This window comes from Sciurus vulgaris, assembly GCF_902686455.1.
Source record: "Sciurus vulgaris genome assembly, chromosome: 4".
In the NCBI taxonomy this organism is placed as follows: Eukaryota; Metazoa; Chordata; class Mammalia; order Rodentia; family Sciuridae; genus Sciurus; species Sciurus vulgaris.
The window spans coordinates 10,864,362-10,878,019 of NC_136464.1; the positions used below are offsets into that span (position 1 = coordinate 10,864,362).

At 48.9% G+C, this 13,658-nt stretch overlaps 1 protein-coding gene across 7 annotated transcripts in view; it reads right to left on the reverse strand.

Annotated features, from left to right (window-relative positions):
- The window catches only part of PLPP4 (phospholipid phosphatase 4), a 115,092-nt gene that overhangs the window by 61,787 nt on the left and 39,647 nt on the right, over positions 1–13,658 (reverse strand). For 3 of the 7 annotated variants that reach the window (XM_079136764.1, XM_079136762.1, XM_079136763.1), the window contains 2 exons: positions 9,754–9,862; positions 1,270–1,360 (listed from right to left, as the gene is read on the reverse strand). In XM_079136764.1, the coding sequence (XP_078992890.1) occupies positions 1,270–1,360; positions 9,754–9,862 (200 nt within the window). Of the gene's footprint in view, positions 1–1,269; positions 1,361–9,753; positions 9,863–13,658 lie in introns of those variants that run through there. The other 4 variants (XM_079136765.1, XM_079136768.1, XM_079136767.1 and 1 more) reach the window with 3 other exon arrangements.

A 13,658-nucleotide genomic window follows, 5' to 3' on the forward strand; every position in this document is an offset into this window, starting at 1 on the left:
AGGGGGCCAGGAGGGGAAGCAGGAAGGGCAGTATATAGACAGGTGGTTCTGAGCTGAGGTGGATCTCTTCTCTTGATGCCCCGGCTCCCCATTGTAGTCTCAGTGAGGAACCTCAGTGTCCCCTCCTCTTCTTAGATGTCCCTGAGATTGCTTATTCTAGCTCTGAATTTAAACCTGAATTCATTTGAGCTAATTTGTGAGAGGTAGTTATCCTATTCCTTTCAACTGGACAGGACTAACTAAAGCCTGGTTGTGTGACCCACTTCTGTGCCATGAGGTTGGGAGGCCTTGACTGTCCTGCACACCCGGGAGTTAGCCCTCATGTTCACTCCCTTACCGAGAAAAGGGGGGGCCGTCTTTGCTATGGTTTCATTTCCCCACAGCCCCAAAATTAAACACACCATGGAGTGAGGAGTTTCATTCTTCTGGGTTTACTGCTTAACTGGAGGGTGCGTCCACACAAACACCAGACATAAATTTTGAGATGAAGATTTGAGTAACTTTTATGTGAGATATCAAAAAAAAAAATCAACCTCACTAAGCTTTCTTTGGGATCAAAAAGATCTAGCTACAGGTTAATTTACTCTGGTTATTAAACAAGCCAAACAGTGTCGGCAGCTCTTAAACCTCTCACTGACTCAGCATTTATAAATATGAAGACTAGAAAAACATACACTCCTAAAGTGTCAAGCTCTTGTCACAGGCAGACAGGGCTCATCCTGGGGATGTTTGTGACAACAGTGTTACAGACAAAGCCGAGAGGCCTCTCCATGTAGCAACCATTGCCTGACTGCCAAAGCATCTTCCGCTGCAAGTGACTTACAAGGCTTGTTTCCAATTTCTATTTTATTTGACATCTGCTTTTGCCCATTTTTTTTTTCCTCCAGCCAATGTTGATTTCTGGATTCCCTCAAAATGCAGGCCCATTAGCCACGAATGTGAAATGGCACAGTCAGTGGTAACAAAGTTTCAGATTCGCTCTGCCTTAGCCAAGAGCTACCCTGCCTCTGTGTCTGAGAAGCCTGGAGTTCTGATGTGGACACCAGGTGCAGATTCAGCACCAAGGACAGCGACTGTGGGCACCCTCTGAAAACCTCTCATTGCAACGGTACATTGGCTCTCGGGCCTTAATGTTTACCTTGTCTTATTTCCACCAGAGCTTAATATGACCAGAAGCAAATTCAGTGGGCGGCAGCTGAGATTTCTAACCTGCAACGAGGCCATTAAGCTCAGTCCCACCCCCTAAAGCAGGAACTGTGAATACCCTACCTAAGAAGGCTTCCTTAATTTCAGTCTTGTCTGTTCGCCGGATAATTTTCACCACACAAATAACGGCCAAGGGTGTGAGGAAAGAAATTGCCTGGAAGAAATAACAAATAATCCCTTATGAAGACATCAGTTTGCTTTCAGAAGGGCTGGTTGATAATTAGTTCCAGTCAGCTTCACTTCAACTCACTAGTTGAATGCCCTTTCCAAATCCCTGACCTCAAAGAAAGGTGAATAGCCAGACTTTGAGGACACAGAGACTTGAAAAACCAAAGGTCTGATTATAGGTTATAGTTGATTTGTAATTGCTAGGAGCCACATCTATAGCGGTAGGTTTTTAAACCAAAAGGAACAGTCTACAACTATGATAACTGATTGCCAGTGACACCCTAAGTTCTCCTCCGTGGCTTCTCAACCCCATCTCTGGGCCATACACACGTTTAGAGATGGTTTAGAGCCTGTCCATTCATTCCGCTTTGGTGTTCTTTTCTTGAATAATCATCCTTCCCCAGAGCAGAATTTAGTCCTTTCCCATCAAGTCCCTCCTCCTCCCTCCTCCACACCCTCCCTGCAGACGCTCAGCACAAACTTACTGAACTGAGCTGGTGGAACCCAGATGAAATCAACCTCGCTGCAAAGCCTGCTGTGAGGCAGCACCAGGCCAGGTGCCGCCAAGTCCGGCAGCCCTTAATCCTCAGCATGGCTCTGCGACTGTCTTCTTTGGGCTCCATGACTAAACAATGTGCCTGGGTCCTCACAGAGGGGAGCCTCTAGGCCAGACTTTGGAGACTAGGCTTTCTGCCTCCCCTATGGACTCTTCCATCCAGCTTTCCATGATTGGGAAGTTGTTTTTAAACATTTCAACAATCATGAAAAAGGTATTTATGTTACTTCTTGGGCGAACGAGGTCAGGAGGGACTGAGCACCCACAGATCTGTGACTTGCCAACCAGCACCATTCACAGTTTTGAAACAGTCACCTGTGCTCTAAGGAGATAGCACTCTTTGGAGAGAGGCTTCCTGATGGGACAAAGTCATGACTGGAAGATGCTTTGCTCTTATGGAAACAGAATTCATGCAAATGAACATAATTTTCAAGATAACTTGAGACGCTTAACACACCACAACCACACTGCAGAGCCACATCACTCTGGGGATCCTCTTGGGCACCTGTCTTCAGAGACAGTTTACCAGACACCACAAACCCTCCTTTTTACTGCTCCACGTCTTTGTGGCCTCAAAAGGTAGTGGGCTGGTTTGATGATCCTCCTTATCAGATATGCCTCTGAATGACATGGGCTGTTTAAAAGTCAAACGGACAAGTCCTGGCACCGCAGGGGCATGCAGCAGCATGTGGCACAGGTACAGAAGGCAGATGCATGAGAGATGACTCAGAGCTGAAACAGAGAAGCAGCATATTCCTCAGGCCTACCATTCACTCATGAGGCCGTGGCCCCAGGGATTCTGAGGCAGCTTCCTCAAGTTCCGCCATGACTCGCACCTAAATAACTACAGGGCTTGTTAATGCTGTTAATCCCTCAAATGACTAGTCTGGGGAAGTGTCAAATGGTTGGATGCTGGTGACTGAGAAACACAACCTCAGAGACCGAACCCACACATTCGGGGCCTGAGGAGCAGTACTGGTCTGCTTCCATCCACAGTTACGGTCAAGGCTGAAGAAGTCCTTGTGGCCCCAAATCCAAACATGGAGCCTACCAGCCCAGCTCCCCGCCCTCTACAATACAAATCAGGCCACATGCTCCCAAACAGGAAAAGCCACTCAGCAGAGAGCAATCGCTCTCTAACAACCCCACCGGTAAGTCCAGCCTTGTGCACAGGACAGCATGAAATGGAAGAGAACGTGACCAAATGATCCTGGCTGGTGCACCTGGATTTATTTCTGGACAGAAAGAAAACCCCAGAGTAAACATGAGTTGGAAAGGCTTCATCCACAAGGCTCCTGAAGAGGTCAAAAGAGGTCCCAGGGAAGGAAGGCCCAGCCCAACAGAAGGGACCCCAGGTGGAGGCCTCACAGCCCAGATGTGGGAGCTGGAGAACTCATTAGAGCTGCCAGGGACCCCAGCCAGGGCCCGGGGGCCCAATGGCCCAGGGACTCCCTGCTCCTAACTGGATCCCCAGTCCTGCTCCCCCGGTGAGAGTGGACTTAATTTAATCACAACTTTCCTAGGTAGATTTGTTTGGGCATTTTTTTCTAGAATCACCCGTCAAACACTCCCTGAGCCAGGACTCAGCAGCCAGGAGGGCCCAAGTCTCCCACCTCAAGAGCTCCTCTGGTGGGCGAGGGGACGTGACCCTCTCTGCCTCTGGGCAGCATGTGGGCCCCACCTCATTCCTTCTTCCTGGACAGCACAGTGTCCAAATCGGGGCAGAGAGGGACATACTTGTACCCAAAATCCACCCACTTTTGACAAATGCTTTTCAACCAAGAGTCAGAATGAAGAGATGAGCCCAAGAGGGACTCCCTAGGAAAACGACTTGTTCCCAGGGCACAGGCTGCCTGGAAGGAGGGAGGAACCCAGCACCACAACCCAGCAAACCCGGGAGAACCTCTCAGGCCTCTGGCCAGTGCCCCAGCCCACAGGGCAGAGGCACAGGGACAGAGGGACAGGGAGGTGGGAAAGGGTTTCTTTTACCTCCCCACAGGTGTGTGTCAATGGGGACAAAAATGGGCAGGCAAAATTCCCCTGGGATTGTTCTCCCTCCTGTCAATGTTTCTTGGCCTATGAAAATGTGTGAAATCCCTAGGATAAGCCCAGGGCAGGATGGTTGAGTGGTCAGAGCAGAGTGCACTCCAGCCAAATGCCCTGGGGGGACACAGGGGTCATATGAACCCTCTCTGGGCTTGTTTGTTCACTTGTTATGAGAGCAGGCTGCTGGATGTACACCCTAAGTTAGAATAACTAATAACAACATGGACTGAGGATCAAGGACCACTGTCTATCCAGGCACTTCACACAAACTTACTCAGCTTTCACTGCAACCCTATGTAATAGGCTCTTATTTAGTGGATAGGAAACCAAGGCACAGAGAGGTTAAATAACCTACTGAAAGTCACACAGATAATAAGTACTAAAATGGGGATTTGCACCCAAACTGTTCATGTTCTATACTTTTAACCATAATGTTATAGCAGTGCTCACCTTGGAAAGTAAGAAGCATTACATAAAGCATGATAAATGCCTTCTGTCCTGGTTGGAGGAGAACAGTAAGGGGGTTTGTTTCCAGGACATAGAAGAAAATCACTGAAATGTTTGAGACAGTTGTCAGGGACTAGACGGGTGTTACAGGCTCTGCTCCCCTGTGTCTTAGCTTCTAACCTCTCTGTTGGGGAAATATCCTCAATGTGCAGATAAAGCTCAGAGAGGTGAGGGACCACACAAGGACACACAGCTGGCAGGACCAGCACACCTCACACTGGGTTGCCACGCTCCTGAGTAGACACCCTGAATCCTGGTGGTCGCCTCTGCCCACCAGCTTCATTTCACAGTTGAGGAAACAGGTTGGCATCGATAATTATTAAACAGCCTGTGTAAAGGACCAGATTTCAGCGTAGCACCCAGGCAGTGCACACATCGCCACATCACCAAGCAGGATGCGGCCCATGGCCACTTTTGTATGATGCCTATTCCACAGGCTGGGAAGCTGAGCCCTCAGACAGACACAGGCAGGAGGCCTGGGTTCCAGCCCACCTTCAACACTGACTGTGTCCTCGGGCCAGTCACCCAACCTCCTCACCTCCGAGTCTCCAGGTCCTCATCTATCACATGCCTATCCTAATAATATCTATAGCAGAGCATCATGGGTAGGATTCGAGTCACCAAGGGTCACTGAGTGCTTATTATGTGCCACACACTAAGTGAAGCATCATGTTCTGTACCCCAGGAGAAAAAAAAAAAGTGAGAAAGTAAAAAAGTAAGGCACTGACCGAGGGGCAGGTGATTTTCCAAATCTGCAAACCCAATAGGTGGTGAGGCTGGGCGGCACATGTTGGAGCCCATATCCACCACCTACTGGCAGCACAGGAGAGCTGGCATCCAGCAAAAGCTGGTTGCTGGTTACTACTTCACTATTTCCTGGGAAAGTGTGTTAACAATGACCCAAACTACACTAGTAGAGGGTACCAGGATCCTGTCCCCAGCCAAGTAATGAGAGCATCTCAGCCCAAGCCCACACAGGCTGCTAGATCTGGGTAGTGAGCACCTGAGGGCAGGAAAGAGGACGGGGGTGGGCAAGAGTCTAATTCTCCAGGCACCTTGCTCACACCCTAAATGACCCATGTCCCCAGTTAGGTCTCTACCTTGTGCAGCCACCAACGAAACCACACCAGGAAGTGCCTCACTCCCAGGATGTGGGTCAGCCCCTGTGCTGTCCCAGACGCTCCCGAGAAACAGCAGAACATGGAGCTGTGTGTCTGATGCGGGAAAGACCTGAGGATGCCAAGAGCTTTCCCAGAAGGGACGAGAGCCAGAGCAGCCCAAGGTCAGAAAGTCAGCCAGAGGAGAGCCAGGCGCAGAGGGGCCTCCATATCCAACAGCACAAGCAGCCCACAGTGCCTGCAAATGGCATCTGACAGAAAGGGGGGCAGCCAAGTGATTGCAGGGACAGTGTCAGGACAGACACCTGGAAAAGGCCCCGCTGTGCGTACACAATTACCTCCCGTCACAAAGAAAAGAGCTGTCGAAGACTCTAGGAAAGAGCCTGCAAATTAAACTGTCCATCATGAGGCAGCTTTGTCTCTTCCTTCCGCTCTCCCCTCAGAAAATCTGACTTTATTTCTGTCTTCTTAGAAGCATCCTCTTCCAGAATAGGAATCCCCACTCTCAAAGCAACACGTGTCAATAAGACCCCAAGAGAGCACATCCAGCAAACTGTGGCTGGAACCAAAAGAGACAAAGGCAGAGGACGGGGCCTGGGTGAATCTAAACCTGTGAACCCCTATCACCACTTCCACTCCCATTTAACAGGGATGCTGAACCGGCTAACCTGTGTCCACACGCCTGTGCCCCCGCTGGACTGGAAACCACACCTTATTCAGCCGGGCACCTCTGCTTGGTTCACGGCAGGTGCTTCCTAACTGTCTAGTGAATTAAGTAACGACCACCTAACCTGCAGCTGCCCCAGCTGGTCTGTCCATGCCTCCTTTGCTCCCAAGATTCTCCAAGGAAACTCCTGCTCACTGGGCCCACACGGCCCCTTCTCTCTGCTCTCCTGTGTCTGTCTGTACACACACACTCACTGGCCACCTCTCCACTCCTAGCCCCCAGGGCAGCATCCCAGCAGAATGGCTTCAAGGGAGGCTGCACCCTGGCAGCCAGTGTTGAGACCGGTCCATCCAGCTCTGACCACTATAGATGAGACCTCAGAGAAGCTGCCCGCTTTCCTTCTGAAATCATGGGGTGATGAGCACAGTCCCTGTACCCAAGAGTGACGGCAGCTGTGGGGACCATGAGGTGATGACAAAGATCCCAGAAGTTGACCTGCGCCTCCCTCTGGCCCAGATTCTACCCCCAGGATCTTGTGGTGTCGCTCATACCCCACCTCTGATCTGACTTACCTGCAGCCCCTCTGGCTTTCGTTACCCTCAGCAGGCTTCCTAGAAGTGTCCCCTGAATACACGAAGAGACGACTACCACAGACAATACCAAAGAACGTACTTAAGAGGCAACAACCAGCTGGACATGGAGGCACACAACTGTCATCCCAGCAACTCAGGAGGCTGAGGCAGGAGGATCACAAGTTCAAGACCAGTCTCAGCAACTCAGGGAGGCCCGCAGCAACTTAGGGAAGCGCTCAGCAACTTCACAAGCACTTGTCTCAAAATGGAAGAAGAGCGGGCAAGAGCTGGGGATGTAGCTCAGTGATAAAGCACCAGGAATGAATGAATGAATGAGTGAATGAAAAGAAAAAAAATTAAAATAAATACCAACTGAGCTGTCCTACACCAAAAAGTAGGTGTTTAAATATGCTCTGACAAACCCCACACTCAGCAAGAAACTGTGACTGCTTCTGAATGAGTACAGCTGCCTGTAAAGGTGGCCGACTGGGAACACCCGGGAAATGTCGAGTCTAGACTGGGTGCTTCTGAAAAGCATCCTGGGCCCATGCCCTGGTCAGCAGGAACACTGTATGCTCCAGGGAAACCTGCTCTTGAAAGGGACTCCAAGCACTCCCCACCTCCCCGCTGACGGAGAAAGCCAGAGCTGGGGAGGGGTGTGCTGGTGTTCTCACCAAGTCCTCAGTCACTTGGCTGCACTTACCTCAATCCCCTAACCATTAGGCTGTGAGGTTCCTTGTTACATAGGAGCAACTGGCTCCTCTGAAACACACACACACACACACACACACACACACACACACCCGTGGCTCCAAAGGCACTAATTACCAGTAAACAAACATCTGGGTCAGTATCAGCTGTCTTTAAAAAGTATCTTGGTTGGAAAGTAAAAAGTTCACCTTTAGATTGAAACATTCCAACCGAAAGTAATAAAGAGCCAGGATTCTATTTATGTATTAAATAATGAAATTTGAGCTTTCAAAAGTCATCAAGCTACTTTAAATATCAGTGAAAATGTGTGCTTCATCAAACATTCTTCTACAAACATTGCAAGGTTTTAAAGGATCAAAGCTGACAAATGATACACTAAACTCTTAATAAAATTCAGAAGAACAAATCTAATTTATAGGATGACAAAGTACTTTCCATCCTCGTGATGCAGGTTATTACAGATGTATCCACTGCTTTCCTTGTGCTATTATGGAACTGCACTAAATCTCGTGACCAAACACTCGAAATTCATCAACCACTATTAACAAAATAGAAGGCTGAACGTAGCTCATCAGGTTAGAGTGTGAATCTGTATGCATCGCTGGATACCCTTGGGTTCTCTGAGAATCTCAGACCTTAGTCATTCCCCCGCTGCCTAAATTCGAACTGCTCCAACCTATTTGTGTCTGTAGACAGAATATTTGTGGCATTTGTATCTAGTATCTAGTGTTCAATCCATTGTTCATAAATCCAGGACACAGCCACAAATTTCTCACAATATCCTGTACGAACATCCATCTCCAGATTGTATTATATAAAGCACATTAAATGTAAAATCTTACCAAGAATGAGAATAAGTGATAAATAGAAGCTTCCCCCTAATTCAAGCTATGAACTCATTAGGCACACACGGATTCCTTCATTTCTAGAATTTATAGAAGATGAGTTAGAGAAGAAATGCAAAAAGTCTTATGGTAGTACTGGTTATTAGTTCTGCCCCACTCCCAACCACCTCATGCTTCAATTCGCCTGAGATGCACAAAAATGTAAGTTTATTTTCAGCAAAAAAGTAATTATTAAAAAGCAATAGTAACCATCTTTAATGTTCATGTGGTGTTATAGGCATTTGGGGGAGTTTACAGATACAGAGATCTTTACAATTGTCATGAATTCACAAGATTTTCTCCATAAAATCCGAGGAATTTCTTTTTAAATGCAGAAGTAGCCCTCTTGTGTTTTAAGAACGTTCTGGAACAGCCACCTCAATCCCTAGAGGCCAGGATACAATGACAGGTCATCAAGAATAACCTTCAAACCACGAGGATGCCCATCCAGAAGTTACTTTACTGCTTAAATATCTCCTCTGCTACAGAGAGGTCTGATGGCAGCTCTCCAGGGGTTAATTAACAGCAGCACAAGGAGTCCTGGACACTCTGCTCCCAACCTCCAGGGCAACCTCCTGGCAGAGACCTGAGCTCCAGAGCCGGCTAGTGGGATCTGGCACGGCTGCTCACCGTGAGTGGGACTCCAGGCAAGTTCCTTCTGTACTTACAACGTGTGGACAGGGGGCACACCTTCCTCACTGGGGTGGGATGGAACCAAGGGAAATGATCCTTCCTTGACCTCTCAGCTAAGGGTCTGGCACATAGGAAGTGAGGAGTAAAATTTGTTACTGCCACACCACGTGGGAGGAGTCAAAGACAACTGCGGTGTACCCCCAGCTACTGGGTGGCTTGCCCGTTTATGCTAGAAGAAAAGAGACAGGAGACACTCTCTGGGGTTAAGCCACATGGTAGCCTTACCAGTGGTCAACAAGTGACTGGCTGAAACCAGCACAGCACCCAAGTGTCAAATGGCACCCAAGTCTGGCAAAATCAAGGCTTATCCTGAGAGGAGAGGGGACAGAAAATTCTTGTCACTGGCTTCTAGTCTTCCTTTACTGTCAGTATTTGGAAAGAGTTTGGCATAGCCCAGGGAAGGGAGTCCCTTCTCCTTCCAAAGTGTTGGGCGATTACAACTGCTGATGTGACCAAGCAGCACTGTTATGATCTGGGACTGCATTTTTATCTGGTAGACTGCTCTCCTCTATATTCCAAGCTGCTCTTCATCTTCAGCAGGGGTGAGAAGAGCAGAGATGAAAGCCCATTTGGTTCATCATCCTTGGGAAAGAGGTCAAATCGGCCATGAAATCATGGTACTTACAAACATGAGGCGGGTAGGTATGTTGTCTGATTGCACCAGAGGATTTTTATAGAGCCAGATCTCTTCCGGCTGGATGACTCTCTGGAATGGGTCCAAAAACTCCGTAAAACTGAAACAAAACAAAGAAAAGTTCATGAATGCTGAGCCTTCCACAGCTGCCAGCAGACCCCAAAGGTAGCCACTCCTGCATGCCCTGGGAAGGATCCAGTCTTTAGGCAAAAGGAAAATAGGTGGCCCCTGACGGTTCTCAGCCAGTTCTAACAAGGGGAAAGTCAAAGGAGTCACTGAGACTTGGTGGGATTTTCTGCTTCCATCTGCCAACAGAGACCAACTCTACAAGTAAGGAAATAGCCAAGACTCAAAGCAGCTGGGATCCAAATGTGGTGGCCCAGACAGGAGCCAGCCAGACCAGCAGCAGAGGCTGAGGGGATAAAACGAGGCTTGAGTTGGAACAAAAGAGAGAAAGCGCCTGGTTCAACTGGGTTAGGTGTGCCCACTCAATCCCTCCAAATTACTCAGATGGCACCAGGCTGCCACCACACCCCCACTAGGGGGCAGAGCAAGGACGAAAACCTTCCAAGAGAAGATGGTGGACTAGGACAGGAGAAATGCAGAGGAAAGTCACAAAGAGAAAGGGAATGGCTGTAATCTGAATCTGCTGACACGACAGCTGTACACATCCCATTTGCTCCCCTCTTCTCCCTACTGAACCCATTCACACCCCAAGAACCCACAGCACTCAGCGCCCATGTTGCTCCTTCACTGGGTGGGCAACCATCAGCACTGGGTAGAGGAGGAAGGGGCTGAAAGAGCTCGCTTTTTAGGATCTCACCCCCTGGCCCTCCAACTCAATCCTTACTGACTATATCAATTGGCATGGCTCCAGACAGCTGGAGGGAGCCACAGGACCAGGAGAATTTAAGGCTTTGAGTGACAGGCAGAGGAATTTGGATTTTAAGCCAATGAGAAATTCAGAAAATAGGATAAAAAAAATCAAATTGAAAGAGTGACCCTGGGAGTGGAGAGGGTGGGACTTGGAGCAGACAGGGAGCGGGGCATGGCTGGGAGGTCATGGCAGCTGTCCTGGCAGGAGACAAGGGAATAGCAGTAGGGAAGGACATGCAGTTGGGTGGGTGGCGGTGGTCAGAGCCCATTCTAAAACCTCGGATTTGGGCTTCCAAGAAAAGGGGTAGCAAGAACCAAGACGGAGCCAGGGAAGGAGGAGGGAAGAAGCTATCTTCTCCTCTAGGAACCATTTAGGTGTCCACTGTCCCTTTTTGCTTATGATTTCAGTAGTGAAAGTCACAGATCCCAGGAAAACCCTCGGTCTTGGGTGAGCCAGGTTAGAGAGTCATCTTAAAGCCACCCCAGTCCCTGGGCAGAGTCAAGAGACTCACATTGTTGGTGTCCTTCTTAGACTCAAGATGCCGTATGGAATGACCTGTCTGCATCTTTGGCCACACTGTAGGGTGTAGAGGAGAGGGGCTGCCTCAGGGCGAGAGGCTCAGAGCCCACTAGGATGGTCACTGTAGGGGCTCAGACACTGCAGAAGGTGACTCTTGCTTGGGACCCTGAATAGCGTCAGTGTTGTTTAAGGCAGCTTTTTCACTGCTGTGATCAAATGACCTGACAAGAACAATTTTAGGGGAGGAAAAGTTTATTTGGGGCTCATGGTTTCAGAGGTCTTGTCCATAGATGGCCAGCTCCATTGCTCTGGGCCCAAGGTGAGGCAGAACATCATGGCAGACGGTGTGTGGTGGAGGAAAGCAGCTCAGAACCTGACACCAGGAAGCAGAGAGAGAGTCCCCTCACCATGGACAAATCATAAATGCCAAAGGTGCACCCCCAATGACCCACCTCCTCCAGCCGCACCCTAGCTGCCTAGAGTTAATCCCTATCAGAAGGTTGAGGTATTGGTTAATTTAAGGCTCTCATAACCGATCCTTTCCCATGCAAGTTTTGCATTGTCTCATACCTGGGTTTGGGGGGGAGACTTCATATAAATCGTAACAGTAATATTCTCAATTTGATCAGCCTCACACACAATTTTAAAAGAATCTTGTCTTTAAGTGTGTCTTTTCCTCCTTCCTCCTACCACCTCCTCTGTGAAGTACTATGTCCTAAAAATCTGCATATTTATATACTTTGAAGAATAAAGTGGTACCCATGACAATTCTGCTCAGCACTGTGCCCCCAGTACCTCCACCTGGCACACAGGAGTCACCTGGTAAATATTTGTCAGATCACTGAATGGGTCCTGCCAATCATTTACCAAGTCAAACCCAGAACACATCTAGTATAGTCTTGTCATAGTGCACGAAGAGACCTTCACTGGTAGCGACTTCTGCTACCTGTCCAACACTTCCTGCACGGCATAGGGCAGCACCCTGTCTGGGCATCAGGAAGCCTTCTCTTAGCCTCCAGCTCTCCTGTCAAGCTGCTGTGTACTATAGGAAAAAAAATAATGCCACTTCTGCTCTCCTAGGATGTCGGTGTTCTCAGCTATAACAGGGGAGGCTGGACTTAATCAGAAACCTTGAGTAGAGATGGCCAGAACTTTCTGGAGACACCCCACCCCAGAGCTATAGACAGGATGAACAGGACCTGATAATGTGGATTTTAAAATACTCCCCGGTACCTTGTTGGGCTGCGAGTCCCTAGCACTGAAATGCACGATCCCTAGGTCCTGTATCTCATCTGTAAAGAGAGGAGGCTTGGTGACTTAGCTCTCCTCTTGACAGCCTTTACAGGACAGCTTCTGGAGTCAGGCCCATCAGTGTTCCAATCCCGCTCTGACTGTGTGGCTCCTGGTGAGTCCTTTCCTTAACATCTCTGAGCCTTGGTTTCCTCACCTGTAAAATGGACACATCTTACAGAGTTGGAATGAAAACTAAATGAAAGAATATACCTGGAATACCTAACATGAACAGAAACTAGTGTTTGATTGCCATTCTCATTTTACTATAGCCTACATGTATATTTTTACGAGACAGTTTTTAGGATTCCATTTGATTTTGTAACCATCTATTCCCTGTTCCCAAGTGTTTCAAAAACATTTTAAATGAAATGAATTTTGTTTGAAAAGTGTTTTTAAGTAGGCGTAACTGACTTGTGATAACTCAAGCTTCCAGAATACTCCAGTTACTAACGCTGCATAACAGATCACCTCAAAACATTTTCTTTTGTCAATGAGTTTACAGATTGGGAAACCGAGAGGGGTTCAGCTGAGCTGTTCTCAGAACCTCTCGTGTGGTCCTAGGATACGGCACTGGCTGGGCTGCGGTCCCCCAGGGTGGGACTGGGCTGTGACCCCCCATTAAGATGGCCACCCAGATGGCCAGTCCTTGATGCTGGTTGTCGGCAGGGAGCCCAGCTGGAGCAGCCGCCAGAGCACCTACGGTGGTCTGTCCAGCATGGCTGTCCTGGTGTAGTCAGAATTCTGCATGATCAACGGCTTCCCCCAGAGCTGGTGTCCCAAGAGCAGGCAGAAGCTGAGGGGCCTTTTCCGACCTAGCCTCAGGAGTCAGGTGTCACTCCTATCACATTCTATTAGTTAGGAGTTGTGACGGAAGCTCAGCTAGATCCGAAGCAGAAGAAATAGCTCTAGCTCTTGACGAGGGCATGGCGAGATCCCAGACAGAAAAGCAAGTGGATGTGGGACATGGCCACAGCCGCCTTTGAAACACAATCTGCCACCCATAGAGGGGCATTCACTATAATGCTCACATAGCCCTTGCTCTCTGAGACCCCTGAGCCTTGATTGCCATTCCTTCCCCACAGCAGGCCACGGGGCCAGGGAACTGGACACAGGATGCCCAGGCACATCCCTTCCTCGCCTCGTCTGTCTCCCGGGTCTTACTTTGCTCTTGTCAATTTTGCTAAAGCCCGATGGACCCAGCCGTTGG